The following is a 23,482-nucleotide window of genomic DNA, read 5'->3' as shown; positions in this document are numbered from 1 at the left end:
TCACATGATTCCAGCCGAACAGCTGGAAGTAACTCATGGGTAGGCAGTGGGCTGTGAATTTGTGGGGGGGACTGGGGTGAGGGCACTTAACCTTGGCTTGAACTGAGCTGAGCCTTAGGAACTGGGATGGATTCAGTTTCACTATCTGTACTATCATGACTGAAGTTCCCCCTGGTGAAAGACTCTGTTCCTTTATTGTCTGGCTGTGTTACACCCAGTCAGAAATTAAGCTGACCAGTTAGTTTGGGGGAGTGGAGATACTAAACAAAGTATCTTCTTTTTGCTGAGTCTGCTTGAAGAGACACAAAGGAAAGCTTAACCATAAAGAAAATTCTATAGTAGACAATCCTATAACAGATTCTACAGTAGAGCCCACAGGAAAGTGCTCTGCAGGCTAGTCCCTACAGAGAGACCTTGTAAAAAATAAAATAAAAAGAGCAAACAGCCTGGTGCTGGTGGCTCATGCCTGTAATTGTAACTACTCAGGAGGCAGAGCTCTGAGGATTGTAGTTCAAAGCCAGCCTAAGCAAGAAAGTCCGTGAGACTCTTATTTTCAATTAATCACCAGAAAATTGGAAGTGGAGCTGCGGCTCAAAGTGGTAGAGCAAAAGAACTCTAGGACAGCACCCAGGCTCTGAGTTCAAGCCCCATGACTGACAAAAATCAATCAATCAATCAAACAAACAAAAATCCATTTAGAGAGTGTGTCTGCATGGCTAAGCACCACAACTCACAGCCTCGCATGCAACAACAGCTTCTACATTTGGGTGAATGGAGACAGTGGTGTCCTGAACAAAGGTTCTCGATCACAAGAATGAAGGAAGATTGACACACTTCTCACCAAGCCTTTCATTCATGGAGGAGGCTGTATCCACCTCAAGGGCAGGGTACCTTTTCCTAATTAGCTCAAGGTGCTGTAGGAACTGGTAGTGGCCATGCACCAGGACTCCTTATGTATGATGAATGTCAGCAGAGCATCCTAGCTGATGCCTCATAGCATGGTAAAGGTGTATAGAATATTGGTCTTCTCTTCTCATAGCTGCTGGATAGAGGATCATCACCTCCAAATGTGAGTCCTTTGGCTGTGTGCACCCTCCAGAAGAGGGGTAACCTTGCTTGCCCAAGTATATTATTTAAAAAAATACTATTTTCTACAGGTGCTTTGATGAAGGGGAGTTCTGAGAGGCACCCTACTGGGGAAACTTAATTTGTTACTCATCCAGAAGGGAGCCAGGCAGAAAGGTCTAGAATATCCATGTGTCTATCTGGGAACAAGCTGTGACCAGCAGCAGAGAACTGCCTACTTTGCTTACATTTTAGAATGTGGTGATTCCCAATCTCCCCATAAGAGCTGGACATGGAAGGTCTATATCCAGGCCCATCTTCCACTATCAATGGTTGTATCTAATTTTCTGCAGGGAGGGCGCTGCTTGCCAGCCTAGACGACGATTTCATAGCCTGAAGTCCTGGGAGGTTTGCTCTTCTGGGTGCTGCTCTCCCCAACCTGTGCACGAAAGGAAAATGTGAGAATACATTAATGGAAAGGTTTGGCTTGGAACTCTAGTCCCATGAGGTACTCAGGAGAGATAAGCAAATGACCCAGGGAGATATCTTAGAGTTCTGCCGTGCTGGAGAAATATAGGGTAATGGGATCTTTTTCTTTCTTTCTTTCTTTTTTTTTTTTGGGTCCGGTCATGGGGCTTGAACTCTGGGCCTGGGCACTGTCCCTCAGCTCTTCAGCTCAAGGCGAGCACTCTACCACTTGAGCCACAGCACCACTTCCGGCTTTTTTCTTTTTGCTTATGTGGTGCTGAGGAATCGAACCCAGGGCCTCAGGCATGCGAGGCAAGCGCTCTACCACTGAGCTACCTTCCCAGCCCACTTCCAGCTTTTTCTGTTTGTGGTGCTGAGGAATGGAACCCAGGGCCTCAGGCATGCGAGGCAAGCGCTCTACCACTGAGCCAACTTCCCAGCTCCTCTTTCTTTCTTTCTCTTTTTCTCTTTCTCTCTCTCTTTCTTTCTCTTTCTTTCTTGGTTGTGGTGCTTGAACTCTGGGCCTGGGCGCTGTCCCTCAGCTCTTCAGCTCAAGGCTAGCGCTCTACCACTTGAGCCACAGCGCCACTTCTGGTTTTCTGGTGGGTTATTGGAGATAAGGGTCTCAGGGACTTTCATGCCTAGGCTGGCTTTGAACTGTGATCCTCAGATCTCAGCCTCCTGAGTAGCTAGGATTACAGGTGTGAAACACTGGGGCCAGGCTTGAGATCTTTTTCTTTTCTTTTTTTTGGGGGGGGGTGGGGTCCGGTTGTGGGGCCTGAACTCTGGGCCTGGGCGCTATCCCTCAGCTCTTCAGCTCAAGGCTAGTGCTCTACCACTTGAGCCACAGCATCACTTCTGGCTTTTTTTCTTTTTGCTTATGTGGTGCTGAAGAATTGAACCCAGGGCCTCATGCATGCAAGGCAAGCTCTCTACCACTGAGCCACCTCCAAGAGATCTTTTTCTTTACTGAGTTCTTTGCTTAGTTGGGGCTCCAGAAATCCTTTGGAACCCCTGGAAACTTCTTAGCTCAGAACAGAGCAAGCAGCTAAGAGTGCTGGTGGCTTATACCTGTAATCCTAGCTACTCAGGAGGCTGAGATTTGAGGATTGTAGTTCAAAGCCAGCAGGAGCAAGAAAGTCCATGAGACTCATATCCAATTAACCTCCAGAAAACTGAAAGTGGTGTTGTGGTTCAAAGTGGTAGAGAACTAGTCTTGAGCAAAGAAGCTTAGGGACAATGCCCAGGTCCCAAATTCAAGTCCCACGACCACCACCAACAAAAAAGAGCAAGTAGTAGGAAGGAGTGGGGGTATTTGCTACCAGTCATGACTATAGGCTTGAGACAACATCCAGCCAATACTGTATTCTTTGTTCCAAGTTGAATTCTAGTTTTTTTAGTCTGTTCCTCAATAATTTCACTTTGACTTATACCCAGAGATAAGTAACTTCCTCTAGTCACCATGAATGTCTCATATGGTCTAATCATTTTATGTCATAAATGGCCTTCCTGTGCTGATGGATGGGCCCACCAGATAGGAAAACAAGGACAAAAAACCAGAGATTTACCTTCTTGGCGTACTGCACTGTGGAGTCAATCATGTCCACTGGCCCTTCCTTAGAGGGCAACATCTGGAAAACACCCACCTTCCCCTTAGTGAGAGTGAAAAGGTCAAACTTTATAAGTTTCCCTTCCTAATTCTGACTCTGCCTCTAGCCCTCCTTGGCCCCACATTTACTGTGTGGCTTCTTCTCTGGGCCTCGGCTCTTCTTCCATCCAACTTTGTAGGGAATCAACATTAAGGGTGACAGGGAATGGGTGGCAGTTGGACAGAGCTTTGGGGCAGAAAAGCCTCAGAGGCCAAGAGTCTTCCTGCTTCAGACTGAGTCTTGTTCCTTAAGGACTTTTGCTTTCTGTGGGCTTTATGGATCTCCCATCTCTATGAGTCCAACCACAGTCTAGAGTGATCTAGGAAGTCGAGGAAGATATGTCTCCTCTCTCACTCTTTCAGTGTAAAGGTAAAGGTGAGAGACCAGCAGATAGGTAAAAGGTAGGAGGAGAAGCAGGTCTGTGATAGAAGGATTCAGAGTCTGAGGAAAACAAGCCACTGCCATTGCTTAACCAATAGTCCAAGAGAGTCTGCCTGTTGGTTCTGTGCCCTTGGAGCCAACCATGTAAGGGACTCCAAGTGCTCATCTCATGTGAGTGGCTCCTTTCTTGTTCATCTCCTCAGCGTGGTGGTTCTTAGTCACAACTCACATCTAACCCAGAGCTAGGCCTCCAAGCAGAAGTTCATGGCCTCAAACCATGAGAGGCTACAATGGGGTGACAGTTGCCAAGCTTCTTGTCCCCATGGAGAGAGACTCCTGCTATCATTGCTCTGACTTGGTGTTACCTGGTGGGTCACTCCAGACTCTTGACTATAAATGTGTTCCAGGCAATAGCAAGCAAAAGCAATGCTTGGTCATGACTCCTTTCCTGGTGGTGGTGATGGGGGGACAGTAGAGGTATTTGTGAGTAATATCAGCTCACCTTGAACTGGGGGATTTCATCGTAGATCCTGGCCTCTGTTGGCTGGGTGTCCCCTGAAGTTGTGATGTATGCATATATTGTTTTCTTTGAGGTATCATCTGTCACAAATAAACACAGAAACAGTCTGTGAAAGTTGGGTTTGCTTTTAGAGATGATCGAGTCTTGTGTTCTGTTTTTGTGATGAAGAAATAAAGTTCCGAGAGTTAAATGGCTCCCATCCTATTGAGATGGATACTTGGATCCTCTGATGGCTTTTCCTTTCGTAAAGACTGCATATGGATGGGAGTTATCTAGCTCTGGTCTCACCTAGGGCTCAGAGGGAAATGCTCTTCTACTGTAGAGGTCAGCTTAGGACAAAAAGGATGGCCCCATCTCCTTATCGGAAGTCAAAGGAAGCTCTTCTTCAGTTTCCTTTGCCCTTAGCATTGATGACCTTACATGACTAGTTTGCTTTTCATGGCAGTGTCTTAGTTGTTTAATTTGACTGATTCTCTCTAATTATATGCTGTGACATTATTCTGGTTCATATGTTACTGGAGTGTCACAAACATTCTCTTTTTGATAACAACATAAAACCTTTTAGGGTAAGTTGTAAAGAGCCAGAATTTTGGATCTTTGTATTTCAGGGCACCAACATATATTCACAAATAATGAGTCTGATCTGAGCAGTATCACAGAGCTCTAACATTTTGAAGTTTAATCACCCAGGGTTCTGAGAGGCTATGACTTTTCTTTGTGAAGACACTTGAGTTATGATGCATACTACAAACCCCTGTCCCTTGGTACCATGCTCAGGCCTGTCAAATATAAAAACAGTAGTTAACATTTACTGAGTACTCACTAGGTACCAGGAAGCAGGCCAAGTATCCATATGTGCAATTCCACTTAATCCACTTAATAAGCACGTGCAGTAAACCCTATTATAATGGATATTGTACAACTGAGAAGACGAAAGTTTATGGTGACAAAATAACTGGCAGCTGATCAATGGTCAAAGTGAGACTTCACCTGCAGTGAAGTGCTCTGAAGCACATACTTAGTCTGAACCGCTCTGCTGAGAACTCCCATCCCTCCCAGTTGTTTATTCAGGGAACATGCTGCCATACCAGAACTCTTAGTGAAGGCCTTCAAGTGGGAACCTGAGGAAGAAGAGACAAAGAAGAGTTAGGACACAGAAATTGTATGATGTTTGTTATGATGGGTGGGAAAAGAGGAATTGGTCACTAGAATGATGATTTAGGAATCTAAGATTGTTTCCTCCCTCTTCTTCTCTCTCCCTCCCTCCCTCTTTCCCTCTCTTCCCTTCCTCTCTCCCTTCTTTCTTTCCTTCTGTCTGCTCTTCCTTCCTGATGAGGTCTGAAACTACAGGATCAAGCTAGCTTCAGACTCCTAGGATCAAATAATTCCCCTGCTTCAGTCTCTTGGGTAGCTGGGTCTGTAGGAACTCTCCACTATGCCCAGATGATTACGCTTTCTGAATTGAGATGGACACGATTACAGCAAGATCCCGATAGAACCACAGGAATCTAGTGACAACCAGACCTATCAGTACATCTCCCTCAAGGACTCTCCAAAGGTTATTGTTAAAATACAATGAAGTTGGGAGCAATCCTGGAGACTCCACAGGTTTAGTGAGGACTAGAGACCTGAACACACTAGTGTAACTAATTACAATTTGTCAGTGGCAGTGCTAAACTTGGACTTTTAAGGTAATAGTGACCCCAGGAAGAAACTTGGAAGACCAGAGTAAAATCATACAGTGTTCAGGCCCATCATCCTGGTAGTTGGTAAGGTATTGGGGATTGTAGAAAGGCTGAACAAAAGTCCTTTCTAGTCTACCTTAGACAAATGGCTTTATACCCTGGGAGAAAAAAAGGTACATTTTAATATTTAATCTTCTGAGAAAATCCTACCTTGCCTTCTCTTGTACCAACGGAGCAGAAGCACTGAACTTAGAATGAAGACAGCCAGAATTAACACGGCCAGCATACTCAGCAACCCACTGTGGCGAGTTTGCAAACCCCTGGTGATGTCTGGGAACAGAAAATGCAATGAGTCTTGACTCTCAGGAAACAGGCCCAGGAGGTGGGCCAAGCTTGCCCACATTCAGGACCACCCCATCCCCAACTTGAGTGCCAAAGCTCCTAAGGAAACTACTTTCTGAGATTAAAAGTCAGGAATAAGTCAGCAAGTCAAGCAGAGGCTGCTTCAAAACACCCTGAGAGATTTGAAAGCTTTGACCTCTTTCCCAGTGGCCCTCCTGGGAGGAGATGCCCCCAGGACCAGGTTCACCAAAAAAGGAGACATACTCTGCTGGAGATAGGGCCAAAGTTTAGGCTTTGAAGCTCTTTCAAGTGGTTTTTGAGACTTCTGGGGAGAGATGAAAAGAGCTACTCACCTGCACAGAGCTGGTGGCCGGAGATAGAGTCAGAATTGTTACTGACAGGGTTCCAGGCTGTACAAGTGTAAGTCTGTTGTTTGTCTGCGGGAGTCTGAAAGACTTGAAGGACATTGCCTTCTTCTCCCAGGGGACTCCAACTGTACGTGACATTCTTTTGTCCTTTCTCTACAGAGCATATCAGGGTGACGTTACAGGTATTATTTATAGATGTCATTAAACTCTGTGTAATTTTTGGTTTCCCAAGCCGACCTAAGAGAGGAAAACACAGGAGGCACTGGTGAGCTGGTTGACTCATAGCAGCTTGTGAGAACCAATTGTAAAATTAGTAGAAATTTAGAACTAGATAGTTGTTAAATGCAGGTACCATTAAAGTTAATTTTTCAAAATTCACAGCCAAATAAATTATATCAAAAACAAAGAACAAGAGCTGGAAGCATGGCTCAATTAGTAGAGCATCTGCTTAGCACCTGCAAAGCCCACCCAACAGACAGGATAAAAATAACTTTGTATTAGTTACTATAGAGTCTGACATTAAAATTAAATAAGATATCACTACTCACTGTCCAAAATGACACACACAAAAACCTTCTTCACTGGTAAATGACTCCCTCACTAGAAAATGGAGGGGAGGGGGCTGGGAAGGTGGCTCAGTGGTAGAGCACTTGCCTTGCATGCCTGAGGCCCTGGGTTTGATTCCTCAGCACCACATAAGCAAAAAGAAAAAAGCTGGAAGTGGTGCTGTGGCTCAAGTGGTAGAGCGCTAGCCTTGAGCTGAAGAGCCAAGGGACAGCGCCCAGGCCCAGAGTTCAGGCCCCACGACCGGAACCAAAAAAAAAAAAAAAAAAGAAAATGGAGGGGAGTTGACCTCAATTTTAATGTCCCTCATTGTTGCAATTGGGACAATAGCTTCCATTAGGTATTGTGATACTCATTCATACAGATACTAATTCATAGATTCATAGAGATCACTCTATCCAAACTTCCATATCATACTAATTGTTAAGTCTGGCTGAGATAGTCAAATAATGTTAAAAGAGTTTGAAGAAAAGAATAGTTTTTGTGAGAAAAGCTGTCTTTTCTATGAAAGTGGGTCACCTAAAAGTTCTTGCTTTGGCCTGGTGGCTTGGCGCTTGTTGATTATTTTGCTAAGACAATAGCAGCCAGTAAAGAAAGGAAAAGAGGAAATGCTTTGGGATAAAGAAGTACCTTTGATATAAGGTTTTGACTTAACTGATTGTCCTGGGATAGAAGAGGAACTAAGACGAATCACTATTTCTACAAGAAAATAGTAGAGGATATGTGTATGTTTTGAGGTTTCTTGTGTACTATTAATCTTATCTCAATCTTTTTTTTTTTTTTTTTGTCAGTCAAGGGCCTGGGTGCTATCCCTGTGCTCTTCAGCTCAAGGCGAGTGCTCTACTGCTTGAGCCACAGCACCACTTCAGATTTTCTAGTAGTTTATTGGAGATAAGAGTCTCACAGACTTTCCTGCCTGGGCTGGCTTTGAACTGTGATCCTCAGATCTCAGCTTCCAGAGTAGCTAGGATTATAGCTGGGAGCTACTGGTGAGCCTTATCTCAGTCTTTTAATGCTCATTTTGTGTAAATATATATTACCCTCTTCAAACTAGCCAATTGTGAGCAGATTGTGAACCTGAGCATGGCCAATTTAAGCAGAGAGGCAGGGCTTGCTGTGTTGGGGATAAATTAGGAGCAGCCTGCTTGCTCTATGTTCTAGCTTGCCAGATTTTTGGCTGATGGTACATCCTTCTGCAGAAGTAAACTTTGCCTTGCACAGAAAAAAGAAATCCTCACCAAATACCAGTGAAGATACAGAGATACTGTTCACTCATATATCCCTGGTGGGAATGTAAAATGTAAAATAGTTTGACAGTTTCTTTTCAAACCAGAAATAGATTTGCCATCTGATTTCATTTTGGGACATTTAGAGAAATGATAATGTATCTTATGCAGGAACTTATACATGAACTAGAAACAACTGAAATGTCTTTCAATAGAAGAATGGTTAAGTGAACTAGTACATTTGTACCATGGAATATTATCCAAGAATTAAAAGTATATAACGAATGATACATGTTATAGTTTGGATGAGTCTCAAAGAAATTATGCTAAGTGAAAAATCCCAATCTTTAAAGGATATATACATGTGGTATAATTCTATCGACATGACATTTATGAAGTAATATAATTATAGACAGGAACAGATTAGTAACTTGTAGGGTTGGCCAGGGTGAGGGAGTACTTAGCTTTGAAGAGATAACATATGGGAATCTAGGGATGTGATAGTTTTCTTGATTGTGGTAGAGTTCACATGTGATGAAATTCCACAATACTGCATGCATGCTTACACACATAAATGAGTTCAGGCATAGCTGGTGAATTCTAAATAAATTGTAGAAATTGTGTCAGTGTCTATTTCCTGTTTTGAGACAGCATGCCGAGCTACAGTTATGTAAGGTGGTAGGTAGCACAGAGGGCACACAGAGCCAAGCTGTGCATTTCTTTGCAGCTTCCTATGTATCTGTCATTATTTCAAAATAGAAAATTCTTTAAAAAATTTATATTGTGATTGCTGTCTTTCTGGATTGTTCTTGGGTAGTATGCTGGTTGATGATTTTTAAAAAAGAAAAACAAGGGCATAGGTGAGGCTGAGACAGACGAGGAAGAATGAAGGAAGGGATGACACTGATCAAGAGACATTGTACTCTGTAAACTGACATGTTGAATTGAAACTCCTTTGTACAATACTTAAAGATATTTTCACAAAAAGAAGGAAAAGATAAAACAATGTTCAGAGGACAAAGTGCTGATAGAAAAGCATGGCTAAAATCTGACAAGCTAATGACTATAATTATATACATCTTTAAAGTATGGATGTATTTATAGAATTATAAGTATAAAGAGGCTTAGGAAACCCAGTTGTCAGAAATACAGGGGTTCTTTAGATATTAACTTCAAAGCAAAGGTAAGAACCAAGTCCTCTCTCCTCCCATGCCTTACGGTATACTTGCAGGTGGTAGAGCCGGGTGGTGGTGTCTTTCTTTGTGCTTATGTCTGCTTTGTACTCTCCTGCATCTTCCATCTTCAGATCATTAATAACCAGGTCATAGTTCTGAGCTATGACTTCTATTCGGTTATAATAATTTTTGTGGGTCACTGTAACCATAGGTGTTTTTCCTGAGTCTTCTGGTTTTATGAAAGCAACAGATGTTTTAGAAGCCCAAACAATGCTTGTCAATTGCTGCAATTCTTGGATATTTAAGGGGAAAGTAACTGATTCTTCAAGAATCCCATTCACTATGTGCACATCCGCGTCTCTTCCAGCTGCTTCTGGCCCTGAGAACATAAATAGAAAACTGTAACCATCTGACTGTCTCACCATTTAGAGTTCCTTGTTTTCTGCATCTGTCTCTCTGGGCAGCTTGCAAGGATACAGCTCATCTAGTTTCTTGAGGATTTTTTTTCCTCTTCATTCTCTTCTCGGTATATTTAATATTTTATGATAATGAAATTTTTCTAAAGGATTCTCATTCAAAAACTGAATATCTCAATGAGTTTCTAGGGATCCATATCATTAAAGCATGATTATCAAGGTGTACAGATTCTGAAAGCCAGAAGCATGTGAGAGATGAAGACTATGAGGTACAAAATAGCTAGCATGTTTCCTTTGCCAAGATCCTACTGCCAAGTGGTTGAAGAGTTTGAGAAAAGAGATCTGAACATTTAGGCTGCTGGACTCTGATGGGTACTGGCTGCATGTAGGTCCTGAAGGCCTGAATACATTTTCTACATAAGAAGGTGCTTACAGACTGATGAATACACCAGGGCTTGGCATACAGAGAGCAAGAAAAACACTGCAAATACACATCATCTTAAAGTGCCAAAACGTATTAAGGGATTGTTTTTAACCTAATGTTATTGTCTTCCTATGCCTACCTTCACTTACGCTTCAGCTCAGTAACTCCTGCAGGAAACCCAGAACTGCTGATATTAAACTCTGTATTTTCAGATCAATGGTGATTTTCCCTCAAGAAATATGCCAGAGGCAGACAAACGAAGAAGATGTCACAGGCCTCTAAAGGGGAAAGGAAGGATTTAGAGAAAGTAGAAACACCTATCTATAGACATTTATGAAATGCTAAGTATACTTCAGATGTGTCATCTGACATAATTTCAGTCCCCAAGGAGCTTACAGCTCAGGAAACAAGACAGATATGTATACAAAAAATAATGTGTCAATATAATTGTTGAGCAACAATGGAAAATGCAATTGGAGGAAACAGAGTACTAGGCTAGGTGCTGCCATTGGTGGTAGCAATCATATGTTGTAAAATCCTTAAAGATTAATTGCCCCCAGATAAACCATTCTACTGGGACTGCTGAGGTTTGACAGAGGGCACTTGAATCCCTGATGTCCCAGTTGTGAATTGCACAGAGCTGTGCAATTGTACAAAGCCTTAGCTCAGAAGGAACCTGAACTTGGTCTATGGCTACTATTCCACCTCAAAAGTCATCATACTATTTGAAGAAAGCAGATCACATTAACGCTTTGCAGAGTCCTGAAATTGTTAAGGTATTTCTGACATTAGGCCCTAGTGCCTAATAGTTATTCTGCTGTTTGGATGTGGGTTAGAGATGAGAAGATACACAGGGCACAGGACTTGTAATTCTAGTAGATGCCCTTGTCACATTTTGGCTTGATAAGGGTGAGGTCATGGTGAAGGACAAGTGGCTGGCGTGTGGTGGTTTTAAAAGTATCTCATGTCCCATTAGTGATGCTGTGCTACCAGAGGGCAAACAGGAAGTGGGGGTGATGGGAAGCACAGCTGGGGAAGTCCTGCGGCTTTTTGCATTGCTGGTATTGTTGAGTAGAAGCCTAAGCTTGCTGAGAAAAGGCAAAAGGTGTGCATGAGATATTCTGCCACTTGTAAACTTTCCTAACTCTTGTTGTCTGAGTGAGGCAGCTGCAAACCATAGCATGGACTGGAAAGATAGGGATGCCTGGGCATCTACTTACAAACTGAGCAACCTCACTAAAGCCATAAAAACTTTCTGAGGTTTTAATAACTATAATCTACTTAGTGGCTAGCAAATGATGTGATATGAGTAGAAGTGCTTTGTTAATTATCAAATAAAAGTCACAGTTATTTGGGAGTTAATAATTAATTGACAATGTCCTTTACCGTTTCTATTGATTGTGCCTGTGTTAGCTTCGGTAATGCCAGGACCACATCAGAGTCATTTTTAAGCCATTTTTAATGGGCTGATTCAAACAAGTCGGGTTTCAGGTACATTTGGTTGTTGTGGTTTGCAATAAAACACTGGGTTTTGAACTTAGGGCATCGCGATTGTCCAGCAGGCACTCTGCCACTTGAGTCATGCGCCCAGGCTCTTCTTTGCTCCAGTTACTTTTTCAACTGAGTCTCATGTTTTGTTAGGGGCCAGCCTTCATCAGACCACAGTCTTCCTAGCTATGGCTTCCTTTGAAGGAGAATCACAAGTGTATGCCACCTTGCTTAGTTTATTTGTTGAGATGCAGTCTTGCTAACTTTTTGCCTAGTCTGTCCTCAAGTTCCTGTTTTTCTGATCTTCCCCTCCACCTGAATTGCTGGGATTTTAGGCATGAATCACTATGCTTGGCCTTTAGGTAATATTTGTGGACTTTGTTCTGATCTTAAAACACTTCAGGTTTAAAAGTAAAGAATCTATTATCAATCAACTCCAATATTTATTTTTCCTGTGTGCTAAAGGGACTCAACAACTATATTTCACCGGAAGAAACCTTAGAAGAATCCTACTTCAAAGACAACTGTGGCATAAAGTGTCTTGAGAGGGGGCTGAGGGTGAAATGCAGTAGTACAGCATATGCTTATCCATGTACAAGACCCTGGAGTAGATTCCCAGCATGTGTGTATGTACATACACTCACACTCACACACACACACAAGTGTCTTGAGGATTTATCATGAATTGTACTATACTAGTCATGTCTTTTGGGGATAATTTAAAACCTGGTTAGGTATTACATGTGCATATGACTTTGATAAATTAAAAAGAATAGTATAGATAGCAGTTCAGTAAGAATTCAAAGAAGTGAGAAATCATATGAGTTGTAATGGTTAAAGAAAACTTGGAAAGAATAGAATCTGAGAATAATCTTGAAATAGATTTTTACTAGATAAAAGGGTACTCAGGTTCTAAATGAAAGCTAGAATGGAAATTTTGGTATCCAATTGGATGGGTATAGATTTGCAAAACAGAGTAGTGAAAGGTAAAGTCAGAAACACTAGATTTAGATTTGTAACAGCTTCAAATTTGAGGTGTAGCCCATAAACTGAGTAGATTTAAAAAAACTATTTAATTTTATTTTGTGGTAGAGGTGATGTACAGAGGGGTTACAGTTACATAAGCAAGGTAATGAATACATTTCTTGTTGAACATTGTTACCCCTTCCCTTGGATTTCTCCCACTATCCCTCCCCGTACTGAGGAGGTTTTTAAGGATCAAGATTAAAATAATGTCTTAGTATCAGTATACTCTAGTGATGATGTATAGGAAGAATAAGAGGACAGAGAAGAAGAGCTGGAGAGTGAAGTTAGAAGGCTACTGTGCCCATCTGGGCATAGAGCAGGCAGAGATAATGGGATAGAAAGGAAGGGCTGGGTTTGAAGATAGGGAAAATAAGCAGGCAAGAAATAATTCTATTAGTTTGGTTTAGCTTTCCCAACAAAATATCTAGATGTTCTATTTTGTGTCAGGGAATAACTAATAGTAAAAAATGGGTAACATTTATGGTGGAATGGAGCCAAAGGGGAAAGACAAACTTGGTGTTAGAAATATTGAACTTGATATTGAGCAAGCAGCTGGGAACAGATGTTAAGGAGAGAGGATGTACTTCATGTATTGCTGGAGCAGGGGAAAGCTACAGGACAGTTTGCTTGCTGTTTCCCAGTGTTGGTTCTCTCCTTCATTTTAGGGATTACCACCCAGAATAAAGACTACATTGCCCTGCTTTCTGCTAGCTAAGCGTGATCATATCACTACATAAAGTTATCATTCATTCTTTCTTCCCCTTATTTCTTTTTTATCTGTTTTTGGTTGGTCCTGGGGCTTGAACTATGAGCCTGGGCACTGTGCCTGAGTTCTTCAGTTCAAGGATAGCACTCTACCACTTGAGCCACAGTGCCACTTCCGGTTTTCTGGTGGTTAATTGAAGGTAAGAGTCTCATGGACTTTCCTGTCCAGGCTGGCTTTGAACCACGATCCTCAGATCTCAGCCACCTGAGTAGCTAGGATTATAGGCACCCAGCTTCTCCCTTATTTCTTTTAGGCTGGAATGCTGTGACAGATGGATCCCAGGCAGATGGTAGGGATCAAAAGGAGAAAATCAAGAACTGAGGTTGGTGGAGCAGACAAACAGAGGAAGTCTGGGTTCTTGATGACCTTGTGAACTAGTCTACCAACTGGGAGCAGCCAACTCTGGACTTTGCACATGAGCCAGAAATAATCTTCCTTCTTCCTTAAGCTATTCTCATCTCCTTGGCTTTATTACTTATTGTCAAACTGAAACTCAAATGCTTTAGGAATCATCCACAGACAAAGGATGACTTAAACAGAGGAGAGATTTTTCAGGAAGAATAAGACTGAAGTCCAAGACTGAACCTTGTGAACAGCCCTCACATTGATTAAAAAAAAAAAAAACCAATAGATCAAGTGCCAAGAGTCACACTTTCTGGTAGACAATACCAAGGAACCCAAAAGAGTCTCAAGATAGGGGACCGCCACTGATTTCTAATGACTGGATATGTTCAGGTTGGATGCAAACATAAAATGTTTCCTGTATTTGTGTCATAGGAGATTACTGATGGCCATTTGGACTACAGAGCAGGTATGACAATTCATTGCAAGGCCAGAGTACAAGAAGTTGAGTACAGGGTAGGTGGTAAGAGAATAAAAGAAGCCTGGCAGTGAAGGGGAGGAGACAAAGACAGAACAGTAGCTCAAAGGCCAAGTGAAACTAATTTATTTGATTTTGGTTTCAAATAGAAGAGATTGGTGTAGGTGAACAGAGTGAGATTTCTTGGATGGACCTCCTCTAGGTTAGATGCTCTTACACATAGGCTCTTGGGAGCTTGATGTTCCCCTCACAACGCTTGCCATTTGTGGATCCGTGAGTTTGTGTCCTGGACACTGAATCCCCTATGTCTGGGGACCTTGACAACAATCCCTAGTCACAAACTCAGTACAAGATAGTCAAGCTTCTAGTGCTTGCTGTGTAACAAAGGTTAGAAGGAAAAAGGCAGCAGAAATGAACATTTTCAAGTAGGATCACACCTTCATCTGAAGTAGGGAGAACTGAAGGGACAAGGGTATCTTGGGGTGTTAGAATTTGGCATATATGAACATAGTTGTATTATCTTGAGGAAATCATTGAAACTCACCAATTTTCAGTTCTTTGTCTCTAAAAAGTGTTTATTATATAATTTTTGAAGTTAAAAAACTTGTCACACACACAAAAAAACTTGTCACACAATGTTTGGCACATATTTAGTTGGTAGTTCTATTATTATTTGATGAATGCAAAAAAACCCCTGAGAAATGCTCCTCTAGGTCAACAAGAGATTGATGAGGGAGATTAAATGATTGCTAGGTAAACTTGTGAGTCCAGTTAAGAAGAGAGGAAATTCATGCTTATAACTTCTGCTTAAAAGTGAGATTTCCTTATCCTGCCCATGTAATTGTAACCCCTCTGTACAGTATGTTCACAAATAAAATTAAATTAAATTAAAAAAAAAAGTGAGATTTCCTGATTTCCACATGCTACTCCACAGTCAGGAAGGCTGAGAGGAAGGCAATACTCCTAGAGGAGAAGCAAAGACAAGAATAGGCTAAACACCAGGCGTAGGCTTCGATGATATGTTGGTGACATCATTATTGTGACAAAATAACTGATAGAGATAACTTAAAGAGATTAAAGATGTATTTTGGTTCATGGTTTCAGAGGTTTCAGTCCATGGTCAGTTGGTTCCATTGCTATAGACCTGAGGCGAGGTAGAACATCATGGCAGGGAGCATGAGGCAGAGCAGAGCTCCTCCCCTTCTGGTGGCCAAGGATCAGAGAGGGCAAAGGAGGTCAGGGACAAAGTATACCTGTCTAAAGCATAGTTCTTCACCCCTCCTGCTGCCAGAGACCTACTTCCTCCAGCTAGACCCTATCTCCTAGTTTCCCTCACTTCCCAATAATGCTATCAGATTGTGGATCCACCAGTGGATTGATCCATTAATGAGGTTAGAGCTTTTATATTTCCAAAAGTCCCTTAGTCAGCAACCACACATTGAACACCTAAGTCTTCTGGAGGGACCCTTCATACCTAAACCATAACAGATGGTAACATCTGTTTGCTGTGATCATTAGGTAGCTTTGATGAAGAAAGAATCCAGAGGACAAGATGACACCTTTTTGAACAGAGAGCACTCTGGGTAGGCTGTTCATTGGAGGTAGCCTTTCCCTCTTGTTTAGCCCAGGGGGTTCTTCCTGGCTCAGTACATCTTGCCATATATTAGGTGTTAATTTCTGTTCTAGATATATCCCATCAGTGTGAATGCACCTTACAAAATGCACGTCTCATGCTTAAATAGCTGCCAAAAACCACTGTCTAGAAGAAGGAAACTAGAATGGCAAGAAACAGATAGTGGGAGAAAAACAAAAACAAAAACAAGAACAACCAAAAGAGAATAATACACTCCATCTGGCTTAGAAAACTTGTTGGCTTTTAAGTAAATAGAGGAAAATCTGCTCTAAAAAAAGAGAAACTAGTGTTGGATGGATCCCACCATTATTTTGAAATATCATTGTTGATGACTACGGAAAAGGCATTTAGTCTTAAAGTCTTGTAGGTCTCCTTAGAGCCTACTAAAAACAAAGACACTGTGCCCTTGGGAATTGGTGTGGGGAGTGGGGTGGGCGGGGGGAGGGTTGCCTTAGTCTTCTTTGAAACATTTTACCATCTTCTGCTGGGTCTGACCATTCTGCTTTGCCTCCTATGTTGCCTGTACTATGTCATTCCAGCCCTTTGCCTCAGAGCTTTGTGCTTACTCTTTCCCTCCTTTCTTTCCATATGCTTTGCAGCACTCCCTCATCTTTGTTTTTATGGTGGATGCTTTAATGTCATGCCATCAGAAAGACCTTTCCCGGTCACCAAGCTAACACCATGGTCCCCACTGTCGCTCTCCATTGCCTTGGTCCATTTCCCTTTTTTTTAATGTCAGTTACCAGTACTATCCACTACTACTGCATATTGATTTAGTGTTCCCCGCCTTCCCCCACCCCCAACTCAACCCTTCTCTAATTACCAAGAATGTAGTCTTTGTTTCAGTCACTACTGTATCTCCAACAACTAGTGAATGGTTATTAAATATTTATTAATATTGAATAAGCAATGAATAGAGTCAATTATGTAGACTCAATTATCCTTTATCCAGCAATTAAAACAAACCAAATCCAAAAAGAAAAGGAAGGCAGAAAAATCTAGCACAAATCAAAGAGTATGAGCCAGAGAAAACTTTCCATTAGTAGTTCTAGGTCTTGGTGTGAAAGTTCAGGGGTTTAAACTGATTAATAAGAAACAATTGGCTGTTTTTACCCTCACCTTTTGGGTACAAGGTTTTGAACTCATGGCTTTGGGCTGGCTCAACCTGCTGGTGCTCTACTACCTGAGCCATACCTCCTGCCCAGATTTTTGCTGGTTAGAGATGGAGTTAAATGGGCTTTTTTTTTCTGCCTGGGCGATCTCTAAACCATTATCCTCCCAAGCAGCTAGGTTTATAAGTGTGAACCCACCAGTGCCAGGCCTGGAACTTGTAGCTCGGTGGTAGAGCGCTTGCCTTGCATGCACGAGGTCCTGGGTTTGATTCTCAGCGCCATATAAGCAAAAAGAAAAAAAAAAGCTGGAAGTGGTGCTGTGGCTCAAGTGGTAGAGCGCTAGCCTTGAGCTGAAGAGCTGAGGGACAGTGCCCAGGCCCAGAGTTCAGGCCCCATGACAGGACCTCCCGCCCAAAAAAAAAGAAAATTTCTATAGATCTGTAGACTGGAGATCCACAACAATGAAAATATCTTGAACTAGAGATCCAGAAATATGTTCTAGTCTGAAGACTACTGAAAATTAGCAAATGTCTGTGAATGTCACCTACGTACTAAGTCTCAGGATTCTAGTTGGTAAATGAAATTAAATAGAGCTTTCCTGCCACTTGGCAACATTGTGAAGATTCAATGGCATGAAAATTCTCTCAAATGTGTATACAAAGGTGACAAGTATAGATATCCTTAGAGCCTTTGCTTTGAGAATCCTCTGCCTGCCCTTGTGTAAGGAAATATGGTTTAGTAATTAAGGACTCAAGAATTGGCACAGGAATCCTGGTTTTGTCTAGGTCCTGGCCATCAGCCCTGAGGAAGGTTAGTTTCCTCAGCTTTAAAATGAAGATTGCAGTGATACTAGACTCACAGAAGTGTTATGAGGGTTAAATAAATTTACATTTGTAAACTTCTTTAAACAGCACATGGCATAGCCTGACCATTGTATGTGTTTATTATATAAAGCAAGTAAGTCTTGTTGCAGAAACTAAATTAACACCATATCCAACTTTGAAGGAAAAAAGAGGTTTGGGGTATTGGGGAGATACTGGACAAAGTCTTTAGTGAAAAAAAGGAACTGGCGAAGACTGTATTGTTGCTTAACGGACTCTTTGATTCTTTGGTATCCTTTAGATAAGCATTTCTTAACTCTCCTTTTTGGCAGCAACTCAACTGCCTCTTTTCTTCTCCATTCTCTGTCTCCAGAGTCAACAATAAGGGGAGATGCTCCCTGTATATTGCAGGACAAAAGGGGGTGATAAGAGACAGCTTGATCACATGGGACCCCAAAATAGTTAAAACTGGCAAAAAAAAAAAAAAAAAAGCAAGAGAGGGAAAGAGGAAGCAAAAAGTCGGGCAGCAGAAATATGGTGTCATTCTCTATAATGATGGGAAGTTCTTGGTCACAAGCTTAAAAAAAAAGGGAACCTACTGTCCCCCACACAAAAGCATGCTACTTTTCCACCAGGATATTTTTGTACTTTTTATCATCCTCCTTAAGATTTTAGATAATTTGAATCAGTTTCCGCAAAGACAAAAATCCAAGCACAGGCTATCCATGAAAGATCTCAAAAATCTCCATCCATTGTTTATTCAGTGCTTCCTCTGCTAATATGCCCATTAAATGAAACAAAGGAAATATGGAAGCCTGGGCAGCTCTTGCAATTTCAATCCTCCCAATGGATTTATCATATCTCTTTTTTACCCTTTAGTTCCACATGGATTTGTATAGTTAGTGCCAAGCTCTCAGATTCATTCTTCTTCAAGGTCCAAGACTGGAAGATTTGATTCAGAACTACTGAATGGCCTGGCACTGACCATGGGGCCCCTATTGTGAGGGTGCCCAAATACCTTGTTGTCTACCATATTGATAGCCAGGGCAGCTACAGAAGATCTGGTGTACAAGGTAAGCCTTTATTCCACCCTCACTGGAGTCTTGTTCTAGCCAACTTTGGAAACTGGTTTTAAGCATAAGTCTGAAACTTAATTTACCCCATCTATAATATATATTTCCTTTTCTACAATTGAGCTTCTCCTTTTGAGCTCTTTCTGAATATCTGCTCAAATCTCTACTTAGAACTGAGGCCTTGTCTTTGTCTTGAAAGTCCCACTTTGCAAGGACTTCAGTCCAGGACAGATTGGTTCTTGTCAGTTCTTTTCCACAGGCCTTCATCCTGCCTCTGACTCTCTTATACCAAATGATGGTTGGAGTCTAGTGCACCATGGGCAGATATGCAGGTGGGCTGCTTACTTCTTGGGCTTTCAAGTTTTGGCTGGAATAATTCATGATGTCCTTTAGACTCAATGGGGGCATCAAGACCAAGTGAGCACTGGACTTCTGTTAATTTTGAAGAATCTAATTCAAGTTAACTTAAATCACATTGAAGTGAATGGTCTTTAAGCAGTATCTGAAAAATGGCTGTTTGCTCAAACATTTGGCTTTGCTGACCTGCCTAATCTTCCGTTATTGGCAAGGGCCTAACCATCATCCCCACTCCTCTCTACAGAATGGGTACAGACCTAAATAATCCAACAAGTAGGAATCAATGAATTTTCACTCTTCTCTGACAGAAATCCAAATCTGATAACCATTCAAAGTGGGGACGGCATTTTGATCCCCTTTGACATCAAGATAAGCGGAGGTAACATAATTCAGTTGTTAAGTCTAAAGACACTGGGGGTTTTAATTCCCCTACTTTTTGACTAGATGAATCTTGACTTTCTGTGTAGCAACATTTTTAACTGTAAATGAGTATATTGATGGTATCCATCTCATAGGGTATTGTAAGTGAGGATTGAACAAAATAATAACTGTAGACAACTTAGTAATGTCACACATGTGATTGTCAGACATGTTTACTTATCTTTATTATTGATGGGAGACAGGAGACAGAAGCAAAGAGAGGGGCAGAAGAAGTAGATGGGAGGAGAAGACTTAAGTAGTAGAAGAGAGAACATTTGAAGGGGTGGGCAGAGAGGAAAAGTGGTGTACTTTTCTGCTTCCTACTCCCTGGGAGTGATTGGAAAGTGTGAGGTGTGGAAGGACAGTCAGTCACCATGCTCCCAAAGTCATGATGAGAAACTCAAGATCAGAGCGTAAGACTGTGAATCTTGATTCTTGGAGAAATCTTTTCCCAGATGAAGCAGTTATGAGTTCACCAACTTCCCTCCTGTCAGTGATTTCAGGGCAAAATTGATAATTTCTACCTTCATCTCACCATAGCTTCTCAGCTGTTTTGGTTACTTTGAATTCTGGGAGATGCATCAGTAATAACTGCTTTGCCCAATCTTGAATAAAGGAATCAGTTATATCAGAAATAAATGTAATATTTGTGGAATAATTCTGAAAAAAGAAACATACATGAAGGTGCTTCTGGTTTTACTTCTATGAAAACAGGCTTCCACCTTCTGTGAGAGGTTCCTTACAAAATGAATATCTCATACTGGTTTCTTTTCCCAGAACACTGACAGTACATACCTAAGCTCATACTATTTTTGCCTGCTCATATTTCTTTGAACCATCCCAAACAGAGGAGACCTTGCTTTCCCTTCCCAGGAAGGAAGGCAGGACCCTTCCTAATAAAGCATGAAAAATTTGTATAAAGATCTATAACATCATGAGCTAACATTGGTTAAGCACTTACTATATTCAGATACTATGCCAAGTGTTGTATGTAAATGATAATTTTTAATTTTCAAAAATTGTTCTATTGTGTTAACAGTTTCCTCATTTTGAAGCCAAAACATCAGAGTCAACTTCAATAACTGCCCTAGCATCACAAAGCTACTGGGAGAACAGTTCACTGTGACTAATGATTTGACACCTTAAATTTCAGTTTGAATAGATGAGAGAAATGTATCTTAGAGCTGCTATCCTAGTGTTTTGTCCATTGAAGATCATCAAAGTTTTGCAAGCTTAATGAAGTAGGAGGGCAGAGAGAGCAAAAGTAACCTTTGAATTAGAAGAACTAATGTGAATTTCTAGTTCTATCCATTTCAGATCGTGGAACTTCGGATGAATTATTTAACCTTTGAATCTTGATTTACTCCTTTTTTTGCAGAATAGAATTAATAATATGACCCTCACCTATTTAAACAGCTTAGGCATGAATAACATAAAAAGTAGGCAAAGGAAGTGGAGTGATGACTCAAGTAGTAGAGTGCCAGCTTTGAGTGAAAAAGTTAAGGGACAGTGACTAGCTCCTAAATTTAAGCCATAGTACTAGCATACATACACACACCAAAAAAAAAGTAGGCAGAAAAATTGTATAATGCTTTTAAAATTAAGTAATATTTTATGTGGAAGATTAAGTACAGCCCTAATCTCATCTATTTATAGTTTTGGTCTTTGTCTTAGGATGACCAGCAGAGGCTACAACAGATTGACCGGCCTAGTGGCTATAATCTCCACAAAGTTCAACTTAAAAGATCCTCAGCTTTCAAATTTCAAGGGAACCAGAGAGATCATAGGGCACTGATGTTGACTTTCCAGAAACTCATAATCCACTATCTTCCTTAGATTCTGACTGAGGCCAAAAGTTTACCAATGTATCTTTGAAGCTGGTAAGGGATGCTAGAAATAGACTTAGAAATTATAAGCATAGACAGTTTCTATAAGGAGATAACAGTTCTTTGGAATTAAAGCAAAACTATGTTCAATGACAAATCACTCAAGGTTCCCAGTTTTTTGGTACAAATAACAAAAATATTCATTCATCCTTTGTAGTTTTCTATCAAGCCATAGTAAAAAATAAACAGAGTTTTTTTGTTTGTTTTTGTTTTTGTCAGTTGTGGAGCTTGAACTCTGGGCCTGGGCACTGTTTCTAACTCTTCAGCTCAAGTCTGGCACTCTACCACTTGAGCCACAGCACCACTTCCGGTTTTCTGGTGGTTAATTGAAGATAAGAGTCTCATGGACATTCCTGCCCAGGCTGGCTTTGAACCATGATCCTCAGAGCTCAGCCTCCTGAGTAGTTAGGGTTACAGGTATAAGCCACTGGAACAGGGGTTTTTAATTCAAGTTCTCCACCTCTATTTTGACATTTGTTAAAAATGGATAATCAAAAATTTCCCATATTTATTTTAGAGTTTTGGGGAGAAAAAAGTCATATCTTTTAAAATAAAAAAAGCTTACAGAGAGGAAATTTTTATCATGATAACAAAGATTGCTGCATCATTCTAACTTCAGAGAGCAATGAAATAATGAAGAAGGTCATATATCTCTTAAAAACTGCATAATACATTCTAATGCCCTAAGGAAACTGCTTTTAATTCATCCAAGGTTTTGGATAATTTACTTTTTTGCTGGGCTGTATGAGTAAGTCTACCAAGTGCTGACACTTTTGAGAGAGAGAGAGGTTTTTGTTCAGATCCTTTGGAGATAGATAGAATTTAGAAATATTAACTCCAAAGTATAGAAACATACAGGTGACACCTTAAGTCTCTCTCCTACCAGTTGGATCCCTTTTGAATACAACATATACTGAGACCCTGGGTGTTCTGTTGAAAACAGATCAAAGGGACACATCAATGTCTTCCTAAAAAGCAATTTCTAAATTTTATGTAAAAGTAGGGTAGAAATTCAGCAAGAGTCAGAACTCACAAGTTTGCAGGCAAAGGAGCAAGATCCACAGGTAAAACAAAGCCATCTTCTTCCAGGTCTAATCTTCTGTAGGACAGCACTCCCCTAATACAGTCTGTTTCACTTGAGTTTTCTTGCTTCTTTTTATAGTCACGTTTAAGAAAGGAAGTATGAGGTAACTGATTTAGGAAGCATTGGCTTTTGAATTACTTACTAGTAGTTTCCAGTTATATAGCATGAAGTACTCAGCATGAGTTAATTATTCATTCAATGAATATTTACTGAGTGTCTACTATGTGCCCAGCACTATTCCTGGTGCTGCTGGTAATAGCTAGAGCAACAAGTAATTTCATACCTTTTGTGGAGTTAATATTCTTTTAAGAATGATCAACAATTGTATAGGAATTTCCAAAAGAGCTATGTGTCGCAGCAGGAATATAGGGAGCCCTTAGAGTGTGGCCTCTCACCCAGGCCAGGGTGAGTTGGAGGTTTCCTGAAAGGAACTCACAACAAGCTGAGACAGATCTGCAGAGTGAATTAGCATTATTGGGCAAAAGATGATAGAGTACAGGAAAGACTTAGACTATCTTGACACTTAATACAAGTTTAATAAGTGGTAGCAATTATTATACAATTATAATCATATATAAAATAGTTGAGTTATCAGATCATTAATTAATAATTAGCCTATAAATTCCTTCATGGTTATGATACAATATACAATTATATAATTAAATTGTATTATTATTACATTAATATATGATATAATATCATATATATATCAT

At 40.9% G+C, this 23,482-nt stretch overlaps 1 protein-coding gene across 3 annotated transcripts; it reads right to left on the bottom strand.

The window, feature by feature from the left end:
• Window positions 1-834: 834 nt before the first annotated feature.
• Cd84 (CD84 molecule) lies at window positions 835-22,884 on the bottom strand. Of its 3 annotated transcripts, XM_042682171.1 has the most exons (8): window positions 22,719-22,884; window positions 9,487-9,822; window positions 6,464-6,715; window positions 5,979-6,098; window positions 5,172-5,204; window positions 4,066-4,163; window positions 3,102-3,164; window positions 835-1,504 (listed from the first exon to the last, which is right to left on the bottom strand). In XM_042682171.1, the coding sequence occupies exons 1-8, from the start codon at window positions 22,762-22,764 to the stop codon at window positions 1,439-1,441; spliced, it is 1,014 nt and encodes a 337-aa protein (XP_042538105.1). In that variant the 5' UTR covers window positions 22,765-22,884; the 3' UTR covers window positions 835-1,438. The 3 variants fall into 3 exon arrangements, with proteins under 3 accessions (XP_042538105.1, XP_042538106.1, XP_042538107.1); XM_042682172.1 differs by lacking the exon at window positions 3,102-3,164; XM_042682173.1 differs by lacking the exon at window positions 9,487-9,822.
• Between the last annotated feature and the right edge of the window lie 598 nt (window positions 22,885-23,482).

The sequence above is a fragment of the Dipodomys spectabilis genome, unplaced genomic scaffold, assembly GCF_019054845.1.
Source record: "Dipodomys spectabilis isolate Male_0828 unplaced genomic scaffold, ASM1905484v1 ptg000069l, whole genome shotgun sequence".
Classification (NCBI taxonomy): Eukaryota; Metazoa; Chordata; class Mammalia; order Rodentia; family Heteromyidae; genus Dipodomys; species Dipodomys spectabilis.
Note: the sequence above shows the minus strand (reverse complement) of the source record. Positions and strands in the feature narration are given on the sequence as shown.

Bases quoted from the DNA above. Each gene is read 5' to 3' on its own strand.
- Cd84 (XM_042682171.1), bottom strand. From the start codon at position 22,764: ATGGCTTTGTTTTACCTGTGGATCTTGCTCCTTTGCCTGCAAACTT. The intron at 9,823-22,718 runs GTGAGTTCTGAC...TTATGTTCTCAG, and splicing joins GCTCCTTTGCCTGCAAACTT to GGCCAGAAGCAGCTGGAAGA. The intron at 3,165-4,065 runs GTGAGCTGATAT...GGTGTTTTCCAG, and splicing joins ATGAAATCCCCCAGTTCAAG to ATGTTGCCCTCTAAGGAAGG.